At 37.1% G+C, this 22,821-nt stretch overlaps 1 protein-coding gene across 1 annotated transcript in view; it reads right to left on the reverse strand.

Annotated features, from left to right (window-relative positions):
• Positions 1-22,821, reverse strand: part of LOC150092832 (F-box only protein 47-like) — a 188,610-nt gene that overhangs the window by 98,140 nt on the left and 67,649 nt on the right. Inside the window, exon 4 of the mRNA XM_090414293.1 lies at positions 557-633. Within this exon, the coding sequence (XP_090270419.1) occupies positions 557-633 (77 nt within the window). The remainder of the gene's footprint in view (positions 1-556; positions 634-22,821) is intronic.

Here is a 22,821-nt window from a genome sequence, read left to right on the forward strand (position 1 = left end):
AATTTGCATTTACTAGTTTTTTATGCTTTTCCGTCAACTCCTTGAAAAAGCTAGACAGTTTGCTAGCGAAACTGGTATGCAAATAATGTAAGATGTTTGTACGCATTACAATATGGTCAGTATTAAAACAATAACTTTGTATGTTTAACTCTTATTCGTATTTCATTCACTGCTGCTAACTCCCTGAACTACATTCTCTACCGCACACTTGTGTTGTAGAGAATGTTGCTTCTTTTATCATTAATATTCATCACTTCATTTTCCCACTTTCAATATGTTTTGCATTTCTGACACTCACTTAGGAATCATTTCCAATATATCCTCTCATATTACAGTGCATGAAATCCCTCATGTTAAATTCTATGATGAAGGATGTCTCTGCTGCCATACTTTTAATTTCTTGTTTGTAAATTACTGGTGATACAATATCCATGCAACAAAACTTGCATACAGATACTTAATGTTATAATTAAATGTATTTATTGTGTGCAAACATATTTATAAATAATTTCAGTCTCTGTAAGAAGCAAAAACAAAACAACATTAACTTATTTACCTTGTTTATAAACTTCAACATAATATGCAACCTTTCTTTTGTTGGATATAAACAGGTCGATCTTTTCATCAATAAACCTAAATATGCAGGAGAAAAAACAAAATACATGAATATTACATATTTTAAAAAAGTTAATACCATGTAAGCCATGAACTCTCCCATTTCTAAACACATTTAATTTGTGCTCATATTTGAATTATGAAATCTAATTTCAGGTAGCTCCAATTATTTAATAACAATATGTAATGGCAAAGCTTAGTGGAAATGGAGCTGTCCCTGTATGACTTGAAAAGCATACCTATAAATTCTTGAACTCTTGATGTCATACAATTATGACTGCCATATTTATAAAATTTTCAAATGAGTTACTTCATGAATTTTTAGCATTTTTTTTTATTTAGTACTGAAACTTAATAATGGGCCAAAAAATATTATGCGGTTTGAAATAATGCTGTGGGTGAAGAACTTAGTAAATGCATATATGAATATAAGAATACAGTTGGTAGGTTGTGTGGTGTGGGTGCCCTCCTACGATAAGTTTCTTCGACTCTTTAAAGGTCATTCAAATCACCATCATCATATTCCTGTTACATACTGTTAGGGGAATGTACAGGATATTACAATAGTACTACATGAAAAAGTTACATCATTCCTAACTTCCTACCAACAATTTTTCATTAAATTAAACTGTTATCTGTAAAAACTCCAATATTATCAGATTTTATATTTCTATCTTCTAAGGCACATTTTGCTGTATTAATCCATTTAGACCTTGGTCTTCCTTTGGATATTTTCCTGACATTCTGGGGAGGAAAAAAATGAAAACCATTCAACCTAAAATTAGCTCTGCTAACACATTCCTGAATGCAAATAACATCAAATTCCCTCCAAATAGTCTCATTTTTAATATGATACTACCATTGATATCATCTGTTTATTCAGCTGATCTTTCTCAGAACTCTCACATTATCTGTGGCAGTCTTTGAGCAAGTGTTTTATTTCTAACTCAGCTCACAGTTCCATAAGTTGAAATTGGTTCAAACACTGTCTTGTATATAGCTAGTTTGATGTTTTGACTAATTTCTCTCCTATTCCATAAAACTTTATTCAGTTGACTTCCTACCACACCAGATTTGCCAATTCCGTTGTCTATTTCCATTTTTAATTTGCCATCTTCAATAAAAATTATGCTTAAATAACTGAAATGTTTTACTTTTTATAGGTTCTCCATTCAAGATGTAGTTAATGTTTCTGCCTGTTTTCATTGTTTCTTTTTATTGCTGATTTTCATACCAAATTTAACCAGCAGTTATTAGGCTTAGTCAAGGAATCCTGCAGACTAATATTATTATTATTATTATTCAGGCCTCCATGGAGTCAAAAGACTCATCGTGGGAGGTCCTTCCTAACAACATAAAGTCTGTCAAGACTCATTGAGGGGAGGTACCCCCTAAGTCTATCATGCCACTCCTTAAATTCATTGACCATTCTCGCTCTCACCACTCCAACAGGCAATGCATTCCATGGTTCAATCACCCTCCAGGCAAAGAAACCACTCCTCACCCTCTTGCTCATAGTTTCCTTTTGTAACTTCCAGGGATGGCCTCTTGTCATCACTCCTTCCTGCTGTTCAACCAAGCAAAAGAACTCCCCAGTGTCAACACTGTAACCACCTCTCAACAGTTTAAAAGTCTCAATCATATCACCTCTCCTTCTTCTATCCACCAAACTCTGCAGTCCACATTCCCTCAGCCAATCCTCATAACCAAAATTGTACAGTCCTGAAACCATCTTTGTCATCTGTCTTTGTACCCTTTCCACAGTTAATTTATCCCCTTCAAATCCTGGAGACCAAATCTGAGAACAATAGTCTAAGTGTGGTCTGATCAGAGATTTATACAACGGAATGATAACCCTTTTATCTCTGCAGGTCAGTGTCCTTCTCATAATTGCAGCAATCCTCTGTGTTACCTTCACCACCTTTGCAATATGTCCCCTAAATTTCAGGTTTCTATCAATCATCAACCCCAGATCTCCCATAGAGTATGCAGTGTCCCATCGATATTTCCCAAACCTCAAGACCTTACATTTTGCTGCATTAAACTGATACCCAGATTCATTTACCCATTTATCTAATGTTAAACTGTGAATGAAATTGTTTTGTATGTTTTTTATTCTTCATTCACATTTAACATAATCTACCATATACTAAACAAGAGTTGTTTAAATATTATTTGTTAGTCCCTTGCTTAAGATTTATTATTCATGTATCATCCTTGAATTTTATCAGCTATTATTTAATTATATAATTTTAATGTATATTATACTATTGAAAGGACTCTGTAGTAAATAACATTTATCTTATTACTTTATTCCTTCAATAATATTATGAGGAATTCTATGTATGTAATTTTTATGTGCCTTATATAAACTGTCACATATATTTTATTATTATTATTTGTAAATGAAATGAAAGAGAAATTAAGTAACTATAATATTTTTATTATTATTTTTCATTACTCAGTGTAAAGGTATAACCTTATGTAACGCTAATGCTTATGTTTACGTTCTGTTTCGATCGTTGTCATGGAGATAGAAATAAAATAGAAACCGCGAGCGTAGGGCGTGAGCTTCGATAATTGGGAGAAGAGAAATTAATGAGTTGGACGGAGTGAACAAGTTTTGGGAAGAAGGAAGGATATAAGCGAGAGGTAAAAGTAAACAAGTACACTGAAGGGCAGGGAATTCAAGGGAGTAGCATTCAGAAGTGTACGGAGACGAGGAGTAAACTTATAGACAGCTGAGAGTAAAGTCAGCAGTGGCAGTAATAGGAATTTAGTGCCGTAATAGGATAACTAAAAGAGTGGAAGATTAATAGAAGATTCAGAATAAATCCACTAAGTTTTAGAATTACTACGTATTCCTATATCGCTTTAAAGAAGGATTATACAAAGCTCAATTTGTTATACAGTAGTAAACATGGAATGATTATTCTGTCTTATAGTAAGCCCATCAAGAATTGTGTAGCGCAATAAATAATAATTCAGTTATCTCCTTGAAGAATTCTTTTGAATAGTGTTCCATCGGAGTAATAAGTGAATATAAGTTTGAAATGTGCTCGCATCGAATCTGATGTACTAAGGATTAATCCTGGTAAGAACAGTACTATTTTATTTATTTCAATGTGAAGGTATAAGTGATAGTTCCGTCTCGAATATCCTAACATTTACTGTGGCGTTTCACTGAATTTAGCCGAAGTTAGAAGTTTGAAAATAATTCCCCTTGAAGCAATAACTGCCGCAATTAATAATGTTATAAGTGCTTGCTAAGTGCTAAATATATAGTGTAACTGAGTGATACCAGCAAATTTATTTAGCAAGAAATTCTATAGTATTGATCACCGTGAACAATCTTTGTGATTGAGAGAACTGTGAATTTTTTATCTGAAGATTTGAAGTCTAATTTAATATGAATGTTTTGTTCTGAAGAACTAAGTTAATTGTATTATCTTATTTTCGGAGTTTAATTTATGTATTTATCATATAACCTCGTATTAAATGTTTTGTTTTGCTGATTTCAATATTGTGTGTGCCTGATTCTTTTTCATTGCACCGTTCATAAAAAGTTCGAATCTTGCAGGAGCCCTAAGTGAAAAATATTAAATTCGGCCTGTATGAATAATGAGACTGCTAAGTTAATTGAAAATTGATTCTACTATTTCACATAGACTAATCTAAATATAGGGTGGCGTAGTATAAATATAAATTTCCCTACATTTTGATTAGTAATCAACCAGCAATTAATTGACTTTATTAAGAACAACATTACAACAAGATGGCTAACCATAGAGTAAAGAAGGACATTCCAACACTAGCTTATTCAAATCCTCGTGCAGGGCTACCAGATCTGCACTATTACTAATAATCCTTCCCAGCTCCGCATCATCTGCAAACAACTGAATATTCCCTTGCAATCCACTGGCAATGTCATTGATATAAAGGTTAAACAATATAGGTCCTAGTACTGAGCCCTGTGGGACCCCACTTGTAACCCTGTGCCTCCTGGAAACTGCTCCACCATACACAACTCTCTGATACCTATCAGACAGCCAATCCTGAATCCAGTTGACCAATCTGACATCCAGACCCATGTGCTGCAACTTAAATACCAGCTTATCATGTGGCACACTGTCAAATGCCTTCGCTAAGTCTAAGAAAATTGCAGTATATGCCTTTCCCACATCTAATGTTCTTGTAACTTTATTATAAAAGGCTAGCATATTGCTAAAACAAGAGCACCCTTTCACAAATCCATGTTGACTCGCACAGATAACATTACCCTCATCTGCCCAATGCTGTATACGGTCCCTCACTACTTTCTCAAAGAATCTTAACAACTACTGATGACACACAAACTGGCCTATAATTAGACACTTCCAGTCTGTTACCACCCTTATGCAATGGCACTATCTTACCTCCCTTCCATTCCCTGGGCACCATTCCCGCAGCCAGACTTTCACTGAAAAGCCAGGTTAAAGGCACTGTCAGTTTCCTAGCACATTCTCTCAAAACTCATGGTGAAATACCATCCAGTCCCACAGCTTTACTGAAATCCAGAGTACTCAGTATTTGGAACACATCCTCCTCCTGCACTTCTAAACCTCGAACCTGCCCTATCCCTCTAGCATTAAAACTGACTCCTCCAGGATGAAATACTCCAATAAAGTGTTCTAGTGAACAATTCCACTATGTCCTCTGCATCAGTCATTCTATTTCCATTTTTATCCCACAATATCATTCTTCCAAAGTCATTTCTCCTCCTACTGGCCACATAGCTAAAAAATTCCCTAGGATTTTCTTTGGATCCTAGGGCCAATCTCCTCTCATATTCCAGTTTCGCTTTCCTTACCACACTACTCACTCTTCTAGCTCATGTCTTATATTCTTCTTATAATCTTCTCTTCACCTGTCTCCTTATATCTCTTCCATAGCCTCTTTTTCGCAGCACGAAGTTCCTGTTTAATATTGTTTGTAATCCACTTTACTCCAAATTGTGTCCTCTTCTTCACTCGTGGGATACACCTTACTATTGCTACTAACAAATATTCCTTCACAATTTCCCAAGAACTAATGATATCCCGTCCTTCCAATTCCTCCCTACATCAAACTTCCTCAAGTTGACATCTAAGACTATTATAATCACCTGTCTTATAATTCCACATAAGTTCCCATCTCTTTGATATTCCTGCATGTCTATTCATTTATTATTATTATTATTACTTCACACCTCTAGGGAGTCCAAAGACTCATCGAGGGATTTTCCAAGTCAAAACCATATGGTCACTCTCTCCAACTGGTAAGAGAGATGTCATCTCAGTTATTATCAACTCTTCTGATGCTATAACCAAATCCAAAACTCTTGAACCTCTTGTTCCCTCTGTTACATGTTGCCTAAGACATTTGTCCCTCAAGAATTCTTGTAATTCCATTCCTCTGTTGCTACATGCATCTTCCTCTCTCCAATTTATACTGCTATAGTTAAAATCTCCCATAACAATCATTCTTCTTGCACTTGCCAAACATAACTGTCTAAACATCTCCTGGTCCCCATCATCTGTGCTCCTGGGTCTGTAACACCACCCTACTAAATATCCTGTCTTGCCTACCTCTACCTCAAACCACATGCTCTCAAAATTATTTGTCTCACTTCCTTCCAAAGCCTCCACTCTTAGAGGACATAGGTGGTCATAAGCAGTACCCCACCACCACGCTTTCCCCTCCTATCCTGCCTAAAAATGCTGTACCCAGCGACTTTTATTCCTGTTATTATATCCTCTTCTGTCAACCACGTCTCAGTGATCCCAATAATTTTTGGCCAGGCGGATGCTATCTGCACCACCAATTCCTCTCCTTTATTCCAGATACTCCTGGCATTAGTATAAAGCATATAAATGCCATTGTTTCTATACCCAGCATTATCCCCTCTAGACTCCACTGGGCTCAGTGTTACCTGACGTGTCCCTTGTCCCAAGTATCCATTCCCACAAGCATGGATACTTAGGAGAAGCAAGGAAGCCCTGGGACACACACTGACTCGTTCAGAACAGCAATCTCTCCAGATGCCTGTGTCCTTCCTCATTCAAATGTAAGCAGTCTCTCGCATACAATTCCTCTCTTTCCTCAAATGCACTCCAAGCATCCACATATACCAGTCCTCTCTTGTCACACATTCTAGCTATTATGTCATTCAATATTACTGCTCTTCTGTTCAGCTCGTCATTATCATACCTAGGCAACATGCACACTATTTTTCCTCTCTCTGTCTTCTTCCGTACAGCCTCAAGCAAAAATCTCATATCTCTCGCTGCCCGACTTACATTACCACTCAAGTCATTTGTTCCTACCATCACAATCATCTCATCCACCCTTTCACCTCTCTTAATTGCCATAGCCACCCTTTCTATCGTTCCTCCTGGCAAACACTCCTCATGCATCCTATCTTGAACACCACTATTCTCTCTTCTTGCATTCCCATACCCCTCTCTCCTACTATTTCCATTCTCTCCTCTTCTAGCACTCCCATACATCTCTCTCATCCCCTCTCTCCTACTGTTTCCATTTTCTCCACTTCTAGCACTTCCATATCACTCTCTCATTTCGTCTCTCCTACTGTTTCCATTCTCTCGTCTTCTAGCATTCCCATCCCTCTCTCTCATTCCATCTCACCTACTGTTTCCATTTTTTCATCTGCTAGCCCCATACCTCTCATTCATTCCCTCTCTTCTAATGTTTTCTTTCTCTCCTCTTCTAACACGCTCAAAATTCTCTCTCTCTCCCCTACTCTGATTCGCCTTGCATTCATCTCTTCCATTCTCCTAAACTTATCTTTCATACTTCTGCTCTCATTCACAACACATTCCACCTCCTCTTTCAGCTCATCTATCTCCCACTGCAGGTCAGTCACTCTTAATCTAAATTCACTCTCCCAAACAAAACCATCTCCTAAACTTTCACAGTCACTCACGCTTTCCACACTATCAACTATTATTTTCTCATTCATATATATATTTTTTTCATTCTCTCCTATCACACTACTTGTCTTCCTACATTCATTCCCCGTTCCTGGAGCAACAAGGTCAGATATTGATATTTCTAATGCACTTATTTCCTCCCACTTCCTGCATTTTGCGCACATATGCTCTCCGCTCTCTTTCACAAGCCACATATCAAATTCCCGAGATGCATACATGCCGCAAGTACTGCATGACACAAAGTCCCTTATGATATTGCTTATAACTAGATTTATTTAGGAGTATAATAACATCATCTGCAGTTTTGATATCAGGTTTGATACTACTTTCTTTCATAATGCGATCCACACAGATGAATTCCAAAGGGGATAATGTGCACCTTTGTCTCACACCTGATCTGACATCAAACCATCCTCCTATACCTCCTTCAATTCTAAATGATGACTTACAACTCAAATATACACTGTGTATATTGCCCGATATAGTGTCTCATTTATACCATATAACTGTAACATTTTGAACAGTTATATGCCACCTTGTCATATGCCTTTATAGATCTATTATTATTATTACCCCAAGATCTCATGGAGTCAAAGACTCATCTGGGAGGTCCTTTTATCACACACACACACAGCTCATCATTCCGTGACTTGAATGCATTCAGACCACTTGCAGACACCACACTCTCAGGCAAAGCATTCCAATCATTCACAACTCTGTACGAAAAAAACCTGCCCTTCGCTCCCCTACTCACACCCACTTTATACAGTTTCCAGGTATGACCTCTAGTTCTCCCCTCGATCTTCCACTATTTTCTGTAGAACTTCTCCAGCATTGATCCTATAACAACCCATTATCAACTTGTAGGTCTCTATCATATCTCCACTCTTCCTCCTGTTCACCAGACTCTGCAAATTACATCTTCTCAATCTTTCCTCATACTCGACGTTCCAGAGGTCAGAAACTACCTTAATCAATCCCCTTTGGACCCTTTCCAACATCCCTTCATCCTTCTGAAAACCAGGTGACCAAATCTGGACACAATAGTCCATGTGTGGCCTAATCAAAGCCTTATACAACAGAACAAGAATCTCCCTACTTCTACACGTCAGCGTCCTCTGCATCATTCCCAGAAGCCTATGTGTTGTCTTCACAATTTTGGCTATGTGTCCCCTAAATTTCAGATCCTTATCCACTATCACCCCCAGATCTCTTATTTCTTCCACCTCCAGCAATATATCCTCACCAAGCATAAATTCTGCATCCCATCTTTGTTTTCCAAAATTTAAAACCTTACATTTTGCAACATTGAACTCACATCTCCATTTCTGTGCCCAATCACTCAATTTATTCAAGTCTTCTTGCAAGGCCACAACATTTTCACTACTCTTTATGGTTCGTCCCAACTTTGCATCATCTGAAAACAACTGAATATCTCCATCCAAATCTTCACCTATATCGTTAAGATACAAGTTAAACAGTAATGGCCCCAATACAAACCCCTGAGGCACTGCACTAGTGATTTTTCTTTTCCTGGATATCGCTCCCCCATACACAACTTGTTGATATCTATCAAATAGCTAGTCTCCAATCCAGTGCAATAATCTAATATCCAACCCCATCTGCTCTAGTTTGACTATCAATTTATCATGAAATACTCTATCAAAAGCCTTTGCGAAATCTAAGTATATTACCGTGTATCCTTCTCCTCTGTCCAAGGAAGCAGTCACTTTATCGTAATAAGTAAGTAGATTACTAAAACATGACCTCCCTTTAGCAAATCCATGCTGTCCATCAAAGATAATACCATTGTTGTCAACCCAACTCTGGATCCTAGATCTCACAAGCTTCTCCAACAACTTAACCACAACACACAGATAGGCCTATAGTTTGATGCTTGAGTTCGATCACCTCCTTTATGAAGTGGCACAATCTTGCCCTCCTTCCACTCCTTAGGAACTTGACCGAGTGCAAGACTCATATTAAAAAAACATGTCAAGACAGGTGTCAACTCCTTGGCACCATCCTTCAGAATACATGGTGATATATTATCAAATCCCACAGCCTTATTAACATCTAGTTTACTCAACTCCCCAAACACCTCTTGCTCACTTACAGTCAGTCTCTCCTCCCCATCATCTACTTCTCTCAATCTCTCCATGAAGTCACATTCACAAGATTGAAAGACCTTTATGAATTGCTCATTAAGTATCTCCACATTCTGCAACATCTGGGTTTATACCATTTTCTCCTATCAATGTCATCCTTCCATAATCATTATTTCTTTTGCTGTCTACATATCGAAAGAACTCCTTAGGATTCTTTTTGGCTTCATTAGCTAACTGCTGTTCATACCTCTCTTTAGCTATCCTCACCAACCAAGTCACCCTCCTTGCCTGGTCTTTGTAGACCTCATGGAATTGGTTATTTCCACTTCTCTTATGATGCCTCCACAATGCCCTCTTTCTCTGTATCGCATGCTTAATCTCTTTATTCATTCATCTTACACCTACCTTATTTAACCTTCTCACCCATGGAATACACTTAGACATTGCATCTACTAGATAGTTTTTGAAACACCCCCAAGCTACATTGATCTCTTTTCCAGCTAACTGTTCATTCCATGCTACACTGGCAAGCTGTCTCCTGAGCTCTTCATAATCAACACCTTATAGTTCCACATATACCCTTTTCTCACAGAGGTCCTAACACTGCTGGCAACCACCCAGGTAATCACCTCATGGTCACTCTCACCAATTGGTGGATGATTTGATACCTCATTTATAATTACATCCTCTGATGAGATGTCCAAATCCAAGATCCTCAATCATCTCGTGCTCTCTGTTACATACTCTCTGAGGTAGTTATCCCTCAAAAACTCAAGAAACTCATTTTCTTTACTTCCAGTTGCTATCTCATCATTCCAGTCTATACTGCCATAATTAAAATCCCCAAAATGGTTACCCTTTTCTTATTTGCTTTACTAATTTGATTATACATTTCATTATCGCCACCATCCACATTACCTGGTCTATAACAACATCCAACCAAGTATTTGATTCCATTCACCTCTATCTCACACCATGCTGCCTGAAAACCACTGGCACTATTTCCGTCTTGCATCTCTACTTTGTATGGACATAACTCTTTCTCTATCATCAATAGCACTCCCCCTCCCTTTTTACCCCTTCTATCCTCACGAAACACATCATATCCTTCCATCTCTATTCCTGTCAGGATGTCGTTCTCTTCCATCCATGTCTCACTTATTCCAACAATCTTTGAGTGAACAGACGCAATTAATGCAACCATTTCATCTGTCTTGTTTCTTATACTTCTAGCATTTGTATACAAACACAGCAGCTCATTTCTGGATCCACAGATAGTTCCACTAATACCACTCACTCGATGTGAACTCTCCATGCTCGACTGGGGCCATTTCTCTTTCTGCCTATTCATTTTAAAACCCTTTTCAATTCCAACTGTTTCCTCTTGATCCCAGGTCATCCCAAAAAAAATAATTAAATAAATAATAAAAATAAAAAATAAAATAAAAATAATTATACAGAAAAACAGAAATTATTTCAAATTAACTTAGATATTCTAAACTTACAGTTGAGAGAACTGAGACACTTTAATGTCCTAAACCGATTAATTATTTATGACTTGTGACTCTTTTAACAAACCCATGCAAAAAAAATGTTGGAAAAAAATACTATTGTCAAATCCTTTTAATCTTCAGAGTCTTCTTTAGACTGCCAACATTTTCCATAAGTTATATTACTATCAATACAAGTTTCATCTAGATACACAATCGGTCTTTTCTCCTCCCTGAAACGTCTTATTGCTTTCAAATACTGCATTCTAGATAAAACAATGTCACTTCGCTCCATGATAAGTTTCCTTTTTCTGGGACTTTTAAAAAAAATATCCGATTTCATGAAGTATTTTCCTTAAAGTTTCTCTTTTCCAAAGAAAATTAATTTTTTCTTTATGCATAGGAATCAATTTCGGAACAGTTGGCACTCTTTTCTCGACCACGTAAAATTCGTGAATAGTTCTTCTTATAACGTCTACATCAAAATCATTCAAAGCTATGGTTTTGATGGTTTCTTTCTATGAAGCTTTTTTTTTTTAGGAGTTTTAAATTTCGGCTTACCTTCACCTTTTGATTCTTTACGAATTCTTTTAACAGTTGACCCCGATACGCCAGCAATTGCACTTGCACGTTTCATGACTTGAGAAAGGGGAACAAGGAGACGGCCTTCTGACGATTCGTTTTCGCAGAATGTCAGCACATTATTCAATACTCTTTACCAAGAGCTACTGAAATGTTTAACAACAGACTGCTGACTGTACTGGATCCATCATACAAATTAATAATAAAAAAAAATGCAAAAAAGCAACAAGAAAAATCGAGCTAGTACAGCGACAGACAAGAAAGCACGTGATTTCGCATGTTGGCGACCAATTCGTAAATCCTTCATTTCTTTCTCTCCTTCAGCATGAATCGACTATTCTTGGCAAAATTCCAAGGAGAGACCTGAAAATGGTGGGCGAACCATATCAACAAGTTGTTTATGGGGGGTGCGATATCCAGGAAAACGAAAGTCACTAGTGGAATGCCTCAGGGGTCTGTTTTAGTGCCATTACTATTTAACTTGTATATTAATGATATTAGCGAAGATTTGGATGGAGATATTCAGTTGTTTGCAGATGATGCAAAGTTGGGATGAACCATAAAGAGTAGTGAACATGTTGTGGCCTTGCAAGAAGACTTGAATAAATTGAGTGATTGGGCACAGAAATTGGGATGTGAGTTCAATGTTGCAAAATGTAAGGTTTTAAATTTTGGAAAACAAAGATGGGATGCAGAATTTATGCTTGGTGAGAATATATTGTTGGAGGTAGAGGAAATAAGAGATCTGGGGGTGATAGTGGATAAGGATCTAAAATTTAGGTGGCACGTTGCCAAAATTGTAAAGACAACACAAAGGCTTCTGGGAATGATGCGGAGGATACTGACGTGTAGAAGTAGGGAGATTCTTGTTCTGTTGTATAAGGCTTTGATTAGGCCACACATGGACTATTGTGCCCAGATTTGGTCACCGGGTTTTCAGAAGGATTCATTCTCTCTCACTCTAGTGAGAGAGAATGAATGAGATGTTGAAAAGGGTCCAAAGGTGACTGACTAAGGTAGTGTCTGACTTCTGGAATGTTGAGTATGAGGAAAGATTGAGAAGATGTAAATTGCAGAGTCTGGTGGAGAGGAAGAAGAGGGGAGATATGATAGAGACCTACAAGTTGGTAAGGGGCTGTTATAAGATCAATGGTGGAGAAGTTCTACAGAGAATAGTGGGAGATCAGGGGAGAACCAGAGGTCATTCCTGGAAACTGTATAAAGAGGGCGTGAATAGGGGAGTGAGAGGCAGGTTTTTTTCATGCAGAGTTGTGAATGATGCCTTGCCTGAGAGTATGGTGTCTGCAAGGAGTTTGAGTGTGTTTAAGACACGGTATGATGAAATGTGTGTGTGATAAAAGGACCTCCCAGATGAGTCTTTGACTCCATGAGGTCTTGTGGTAATAATAATAATAATAACAATAATAATAATAAAGAAATTGGCGAAGGGTGGGGAAAGTTTTGAACCCATGGCCGTCCCCTCTATTTGTTTGTAGAATTTTCCCTGCCAAACGAAACTTTCACCAACAATTCCCCCCCCCCCCACAACAATATGGAGTGGTGAAAATACTATACAACAGGGCTAAACTAATCTGTTCTGATGACAAGGCCCTAAACACTGAACTAAATCACATCCTCAACACTTTCTCAGCAAATGGCTCCCACCCCCCCCAAAAAAAATCCAAAAAATATTGAAACCAACAAACCACAATCCCCCCTCGCCCCTTCACAACAAGGAGGACTCTAAATCCATCACCATTCCCTACATCCGAGTCACCTTGGAAAAAATTACCAAAATCCTAAAAAAACATGACTTGACCTCCTGTTACAGACCATACAAAAAATTGGCATCCCTTATCCGCTCCACTAAAGACCAACCACTTCCCCTACACCTACCTGGTGTATACCAGGACCCTTGCAGCTGTAAACTGTCTTACTTTGGCCAAACAAGCAGGACAGCGAATATCAGAATTTCGAAACATAAGGATTACATCCGGTTTCACAATTACAGCCAATCTGGTCAGCCATGCTCTGGATACACACCGCAGAATACGGTGGAAGAAAGCTACAGTAATACACTGTAGCAAATACAAATTCAAAAGGCTATTCATGGAATCAGCTTCAGTCCTAAGAAACTCTCCAAACCTCAATAAATTGAGACTGCCCCAAATGTGGGAGGCTTACATCAGCAGACCTTCAGCTCCAACGGCTATGAGCACCCTACATAGCCCGCTAGGGGGCACCATCAGGACTTTTAGGAGAAGCTTTATCACTTCATTCTCAGTTACTGTGTTGTAGTGCCTATGTGCACGTGCCTTTTTTTGTAAGTTCCTTTTGAAGATAGCAAAGTGACGTTGCCGAAATATCGAAATATTTATTAAAGTGTAATATAATTTATATTCTTATCTATGTTGTCAATTCCTTAAGTGAATTAGTAATAAGTAATAATAAAACTATAATATACATGCTGGCCATTTACAATTATTACTATTAAATTCACTATCATCAGATCACAGATGGTTGTTCTCAGTGTATTGGAGTATCCAGGATACCAATATTGGCATTTGGATCCAAGATGAAGTATTAGTCAGAAGTTACTTGCTGTGGATCAATGCAGACTACTATCATCCCCAGAAGTGTTCAATGTCTTTAGATCTTTGAAGTCACGGGGAGCTGGTTTGCTTGTTTTGAGGGATCAAAAATCTAAGTTTCTGAGAGAAAAAACCTTCCACCTCCATATGAGACTGGCTAACCCATCTTTAGTCAAAAAGACCTGATCAATTTCCTTCCCTCATAGATGGGAATTGAACCCAGGTCTTTCCGACCAAAAAGTTTCACCTATACTGACTGAGCTACGGTGGCTCATTACAGAAGGTAAAAATTAGTAACGAGCTTGCAATGTATCACATGAGATGACTAGATATTAAGTTGAATATGAGTGGTTTGAGAGTAAGAGAGAATAACTAACCTTATTTAATTGCCATAGGGCATGATATTAGGTAGGGTCTTTGTACGTTTATCGCATATTGTTTGATTCTTATAGCTATTATTGTGAAATTAACTGGCCTGGTTGGCCGAGTGGATAGCATATCCGCTCTCCAGCCAAAAGGCTGCGGGTTCGAATCCCGCCGTAGGCATGGATGTTCTTGATTGTCTGTGAAAATAGCAGTAGTGGTCGGCAGTAGATGCCGTTGGTGTAGTTGCAGTCAGTTGGTGATTGAATGGTGGAGACGGAGATGTAGAGCAGGTCCCCTCCCTCAATGAGTTCTTGGACTCCCTGGAGGTGTCAAATAATAATAATAATAATAATTAAACTACATCCCTGAAATCTGGCTGGTTGGCCAAGTGGTTAGCATATCTGCTCTCCAGCCAAAAGGCTGTGGATTCGAATCCTGTCATGGGCATGGCATCAATGTCAAAAACATAAGATGTAACCTTTAACATGTTGTATTGCATTTATATAATATTGTAAGCATTGTTATTATTTATAAACAAACAAACTTTAATTTTTTTTTTCTTGGGGGGGGGGGTGCTGTCCATCCTCAGTCCACCAACTACAATGAACCACAACTGCAATCATCATCTACACCACGTCATCTACTGCCCACCACCACTAGTATTTTCACAGACAATCACAAACATCCATGCCCAACGGGCATGGATGTTTGTGATTGTCCAGGGGATTCAAACCCACAGCCTTTTGGCTGGAGAGTGGATATGCTAACCACTCGGCCAACCAGGCCAGCATGTATGGATGAAGATTCTATGATAAAAGGAATGCTTGAGGAGAGTGTGTCAAAATTGTATTTCCATGGAGCAAGGAGTGATTAGCAGTACTGTAAGAATGCGGAGAGGATGAAAGGGATGATTATTTTGACAGGTACCAATGATCAGGTGATAAATTTGTATGAGAGAAGATATGCGTATGCTTTTTTTTGGGGGATGGGGAGGATTTGAGTACCCAGATTTGGACTCAACAAGTCTAAATTTTTACTCAGACTTAATATTCACTCTAAAACTCAATTACTTCAATTCCAAATTATGTATATTATGAGTATATTAATGATAAAAAAAATTGAATTTCATTGATTTTTACTACTTATATTTCTTGTTTATTTTTACTAATAATGCTCTGTTTATTGTCATCTACACTTCTAACACCACATGTAGTATTGAATTTGGATTTAGAATATATATATACACTAGTATTTGTATACAGAAAACTCATATATATGTGTGATCATAGGCTTTTACTCGGTTGTTGTGATACATTTTAAAACATAGATTTAATGACTTAAAAAACCGAGATAACATATAAAGATTTTAATGAGAATAATACAACTAGTTTCGGCTTATAACAGCCTTCCTCAGGTATTCATAAAGGAAAAGAATAATAATAATCATTGAAGTATCTAAAAACTGGAAATTACATGTAAAAATTGCCACACATAACTGATACATAAAAAACGTTGTATTTTTTCAAGTTGTTCCAACAGGCGTGCCATTGTTTATTGCAAGTGTGCGTGCAGGCCCACGTGAACGCCAATATTGAATAACTTCAGCATGGCTATCTGGGATGTTATAACTCAAATTGTTGTTTAAGTGGACTGGGTTCAGCAGGATTTCTCTTGATTCTACAATTTTTCTCTCAAACTTATCATCACAGTGAAAAATATTTTCTGATCTATCCCAGCAAACGGAATGGCTTTGTTGATCATCATTAGGATTATTTGAAAAAAAAACATGACTGGATAACGCAGTTGCATGAGATCTTTTGTATGAGATGTCTCTCTTATGCTCTTCTATACATTGTTCAATAGATTTGTTAGTTTGTCCAAAATAAGGGATATTGCAATCACACCATAATTTATATACACCTGGATATTTTAGGTTGTGATGAGGAGGCTTCGGATGGCTGATTAGAGAACGGATTTTAGGAAGTGTGGTGAAGAACGTCCTGATATTGTATTTTTTAAGGACTTTAGCTAATTTTTTAGAGACTGTGCTAATGTATGGAATGGACTGCGTATATGTATATATATATATATATATACAGTCATACCCCTACTTATGCGAATCCGGAGTTACGCGGTTTCTTATATGTATGTATTCCCGTCCCGCTTCACGCCTCACCGCTAGTCGTATCTTTCAGGTGCCGGCTGCATTCGCCAGTGTTGCACATGCTGTGAACGAGCACTCATGTGTTTCGTGCGGTCTCCATTCATACACGATTTTTATAGTCTACAAATCTTGCGATTGTTTAATGTTATGTTCTTGATAAAAATTCTATCACATAAAAAATAATAATGTCATCCAAAAGAAGCCAGTCCGATTCTTCTACAGCTAAGAAGAAAAGAAAAATATTGACTTTGGAAACAAAACTCAACATTATTAAGGAGTTTGAAGGCGGAATGAAAATTTGTGAGCTAGCAAAGAAGTTCGATCTACAGGAATCCACAATAAGAACAATCATAAATGAAAGATTTACAGATTTTGGAGGACATAGATTCTAATGAGGAATCAATTGTAGCCACAAGGCAAGGAATAAAAAAATCATTAGCTTGCTATGAAGAAATTTTGCATGACAAGAAAAAGACATTATGCCGTCAGATGAATCTATTAGATTTTATGAAACCATCGACATCGAAATAACTTTCTTTTTTTATGTATGAAAAACTACAATTATGATTATATTTCTTAAAAAATATAGGTGTTTTTGTAAACCTTTGGTCCCAATTGTATGTTTGTATGTATAAATTACATGCAAAATTATACCCCGAGTTACGCAAATTCAACTTACGCGTTTTTTGTTGGTCCCACCCACCTACCGCGTGACTTTAGGGTTTTACTGTATATATATATATATATATATATATATACAGAAATATGTATATATATAGAAATATATAGAAATATATATACAGAAATATGTATATATATAGAAATATATATATGTATATATACAGAAATATATATATATATGCAAGAAATTGATGAGTCCAGGCTAGTCTGGATGGCTGAGTAGTTAGCATGTCTGCTCCCCGGCCAAGAGGCTGTGGGTTCGAATCCAGCTGTGGGCATGAATGTTTGTGATTGTCCCACAAACTTTGTGTGGAAAGGGAATCTGCGACTGTACCACTTATTCTAGCTGAAGACATCATTGCCAAAAACCATGAAGGTACAGCAGTGACCATATGGCATCTACGGACGTCAAATGTGAAAAAAAAAAAAAAAAAAAAGATGAGTCTAGGGATTAGGAGTGACTGTGGAGGCCCATAATCACACTCTGTTGAAATTTAGATGAGATATTGCAAATGTGCCCCAAATTGCATCAGATGATATGGTTGTTGAAGAATGTACTGAAAAGCAGGATAAGGAGGTTATTACTTTCCCATATAAGATTTTAATAAGGACACACTTGGGCGACTGCATGCAGATCTGGTTGCCTGGATTCCATGGGATGAGGAAGTGGTGGAGAGAATTCAGAAGGGAACAACCATGATTGTGGTAGATGTCTATGAAATGTTCCCTCTGAAAGTAGACAGAATGTCTGTGGTCTTCAAAGTCTAATTAAGAACAGAAAAAGAGGGAATAGGACACAAGCATATACATTTTTAAATGGGTTTTATAAGACTATAAAATATGTAAGAGTGTGGTTAATAAAGACTAGATTTTAGCTTGGAAGTTGATGAATATATGAAATGGAATGCTATAAGTGGTTGTAAGTGCTTTGTTGGTGAAGAAGTTCCAAGATGTTTAATGTGGGCCTCCCATGATGAATCTTTGACTCTATGGAGATGACTGAGAAAATAATAATAATAGTAATATAATAATAATATCATTAAGTCAGTCATGTGAGTACATGGTTTAAAGTAAAGTAGTGGTTGATGATGAGTATTTGTAATTTGTAAGCATTAATTAATTGTGTAAATATGACACTTTTTTTTATATATACTGTAGGGGTGATAGGAAGAGAAATGCAAGTAATTTCCGATATTTGTAGATTTATGGTATACTATAGTATTTATATAATGATCTGATCATTACAAAGTCAAGGTTAGTTTTAATTTCTAGCTTGACAAGTTGATTATACATGGACAGCTCCATTTTCAATGAGCTTTGTTCTGGCATATTGTTTGAATATGTTTAGACATACAAGTCTAAATATATTCAAACTATTTATTACAACTCTTATCTGAGGTTAAGCGTTAGGCATTGCTAATATAGCATATACTGCAACTGTTCACACTCGCACTGTCTTGAAAGATTATACTCAAAGCCTCATTTCTCATTTTCTTGTTTCTCTGCTGGACATATTTTCCTCTCTCTCTTTTCCTATCCTCCTCCCTTCAATGACAATCTACTCTATATATACTGAATTTTTGTTTCAACTACATCATTACACATCTTTTGGAGAAGGAAGGCTTGGATAGTGACCAAGAATTTTTTTTTTTTTGAATACACATACATGTATGTGTATTTAGCACCCCCCCCCCCAACAGACACACACAGCATGTATACAGGATCACAAATTACATCAGTACACACTACAGTGAGAAAAATAAAAATAAATAAATAAATATAAATAAATAATAAAATAAATAAAGGCAAGTAGAAGGAAGAATGATTATGGTAAGATAAGGAATGAAAATGGTAGATTGGTAACTGCTGCAGAAGACATTGTTAAGGTATTCAGTGATATCAATTTATAAGAGTGTTTCATACTCATCAGGAAGGAACTTAAGTGAAGGGAATATAGGAGAGGATGGCTTAATTGTGAGTGAGCAGGAGGTATTTGAGGAAATAAATAACCTTGATATCAATAAGGCAATAGGATTTAATGACATATCACCACGTGTCTTGAGGTAATGTTACAAAGAATTGGCAGTAGTCGGAGGAAGTGGAAAGAAGTTAAAACTGTACCACTGCATAAAGGTGGTGATAAGGCTGTGTCTACAAATTATAGGCCAATCTATATATCTGGACTAGTGGTAAAGGTACTAGACAGATTGGTGAGAAGTAGGATATAGAAATGGGTGGATAACAGCAGTATTCTCTGTGCTTTTCTGCATGGATTTCATAAAGGGAGATCATGTTTTACTAACTTACTTAAGTAATAAGAAGGTGACAAATATCTTGGACAAGGGAGATGCATATACATTGGTATACTTAGATTTTGCAAAAGCTTTTTACAGACTTCCACACAAGTTGTTAAATAATTGAAACAGATGGGACAGGATAACAGACTTTTGAGTAGGATTGTGACTGGCTGTCAGATAGCTATCAGAAAGTTGTAAATGGGGATGCAGTATCTCCAAAGAGAAAGGTCACTGTAGTGTACCACAGGGGTCAGTTTTGGGACCATTATTGTTCAATTTGTTAAAGGAACTTAAGTGCGGACAGAGATGCATATATACATTGCCATGATATTATTAATATTAATGATATTGGGATTGGTTTAGCTAGTGATATGCAGCCGTTTTCAGATGATGCAAAATTGAGGAGAACAATGCGGTGGCAAGCAGATGATATGGGCTTACAGGAGGACTTGACTGTATTGCATGAATGGGCAGGTAAGTGGAACTATCAATTCAATTCTGCAAAGTGGAAGTTTTGAAATTTGGTAAGTAGCGATAGGATGCAAAGTATACACTTGGTGGGGAAACTTTAAAGGAGGTAGAGGAGATGAGCAATCTGGGGGTGGTGGTGGACAAGGATCTGAAATTCAGGTACCACATTTCACAAGTTGTGAAGACATCACATCGGATAATGGCAAGGATGTGGAGGACCCCTGACATGAATAAACAAAGACGTTATGATGCCATTGTGTAAGGCCTTGAACAGATCTCATATAAGAATATTGTGCACAGATTTGGTTGCCGGGTTTTCATGTCGATGATATGTTAGAAAGGGTCCAGAGAAGAACAAAGATTGTGAATGGTCTTTGGAGTGTGGAGTATGAGGACAGATTGAGAGTATGTAAATTGCAAGCCTCACGAATAGGAGAAGGGGTGATATGATTGAGACATAATTCTTTCTTTTAAGGTTACACGGTGATCAGCACTCATATTTGTAAATTTAGGGACATAACAACACAATTGTTGAACAGATTATTTTATTAATTACTAATAAAATAAAACTTGACGTTTCAACCCCTGTATCGAGGTCATCATCGGAAGAATATAAGTGTATATGGAACCAAGCTACATGCTCATGCCCTATATACCGGTAAACTAATACTAGTAAACTAAATCTACGTAGTTAATCCTTTTCCCTAGCCTGACCTCTAGTGATAAAAAAAAAAAAAAAAAAAAAAAAAAAATTTAATTTAATTTAATTTAAAAAAATTAAATTAAAAAAAAAATAATAATAAATAAATAAATACAACTACAATAAACTGCTAAAGTCCTCTTGTATTAATATTCTTCTGGATAGTTCTGATTGTTATAATATGATTTCTTTCAGTTGCTGTTGAATGTTACAAACACTTCACCAGGTTGTCTTCTTGTAGTGGGATTTTTCTATGGCTAGTTTAGGTTGTTATACAGGTTGTATATGGGTCCTCCACATTCTTGAAATGGTTAGTCCATCATTTTTGTTGAGATTTGGGTTGTGTTTGGACATTTCACATGACTCTTTAAATTTTCTCTCAAACCAGGTTTTGGTGCGGTGTAGGGACTTGGTATTTTTCCAATCAATTCTGTGGTATGTTTGGAGTGTGTGATCAGAAAGGCCGGTTTTACCAAAATGGAGGTATTTAATGTGTCGTTTGTGTTCGTCTTGTCTGATTGGGATAGTTTGCCCTGTTTCCCCTATGTATGGTATGTTGCATGTGCATTGTATTTTGTATACCCCTGGGTAGGCTAGGTGCGGAAGAGGATCTTTAGAAGAACTGAGTAGGTGTCTTAACTTATTTGGGGGTTTAAAGGTGGTTTTAATGTTGTATTTGCGAAGTGTTCTGTCTATTTTTTTCAGAAATGCCTCTAACATAAGGAATGGCAATAGCATTCTTGAAATCTTTTTTGTTCTTACTGGTATCTTTATGGAGGATGTTATGAATAGTTTTTTTACTGTATCCATTTTTGATAAATGTTTGGTAGATGATCTTGTATTCCTGGTTTAGAGCCTGTTCATTAGAACAAATAGTTAGGGCTCTGTGTTTAAGGGTGCTTATGACACCTAGTTTTTGTGTTGGGTGGTGGTAAGAATTTTGACTAGCCTTTTTGAAATGATGTAGAGACAGCAACGTAATACCCAACTGCTTAAACTAAAGAAGAAGTTTAAATCAGCCAAAGCACTCCGTATTTATGACTGGTTGGAAAAAGCCTTGTTACGAGAACAAATCCACGAACCACGTAAAAATATAGCATCCACCCAAGCTCTACAACTTGAATATGAGTTATCTGACTACGTTATTCCAGAAATTTGGGAGATTCTAAACAGGATCACTGACGACTCGGCCAAGCACTCATTACTGAAAAACAAAGAAAAATTAGTAATGAAATTTCAAGCCTTACAACAACAACAGAAAAGCACAAGACCATCAAGACGCCATTACAAAAGGAACAGCCAATCATAACCGACATCACAAGGAACAGCCAATCGCCCACAAACAATGTTAGGAGCAACCAACCACCATCGGATCACTGCTTGGTTATCAACCAATCAAACCACAATCTCACCCAAGGTGAACTCTCGCTGCTAAAGTAAGGTTTGAACTATGCCATTGCTCCGAGGTCAGTAAACAAACTTGATATCGTGTATCATATCGAGAGAGGTTTAAGATCCCTCCCCACCATTTTGGCTGATAAAATACGAATGGAAACATCGTGTATACTAAATTCAAATAAAAAACTAAGCACCAACTTAAACAAAACCGAAAATCTAGCCCTTAAATCCTTAAAAAATAACCAAGACATTATAATCACGAAAGCAGATAAAGGCAATGCCACTGTCCTTTTAGACCATACAACATACATTGAAAAAATAAACCATTTAATATCGGACCACAACACCTACCAAATGGTAAACTACAACCCCACAAAACGTAACAAA

The sequence above is a fragment of the Typopeltis vanoorti genome, chromosome 25 (assembly GCF_054136105.1).
Source record: "Typopeltis vanoorti isolate ZY-2024b chromosome 25, IOZ_Tvanoo_1.0, whole genome shotgun sequence".
NCBI lineage: Eukaryota > Metazoa > Arthropoda > Arachnida > Uropygi > Thelyphonidae > Typopeltis > Typopeltis vanoorti.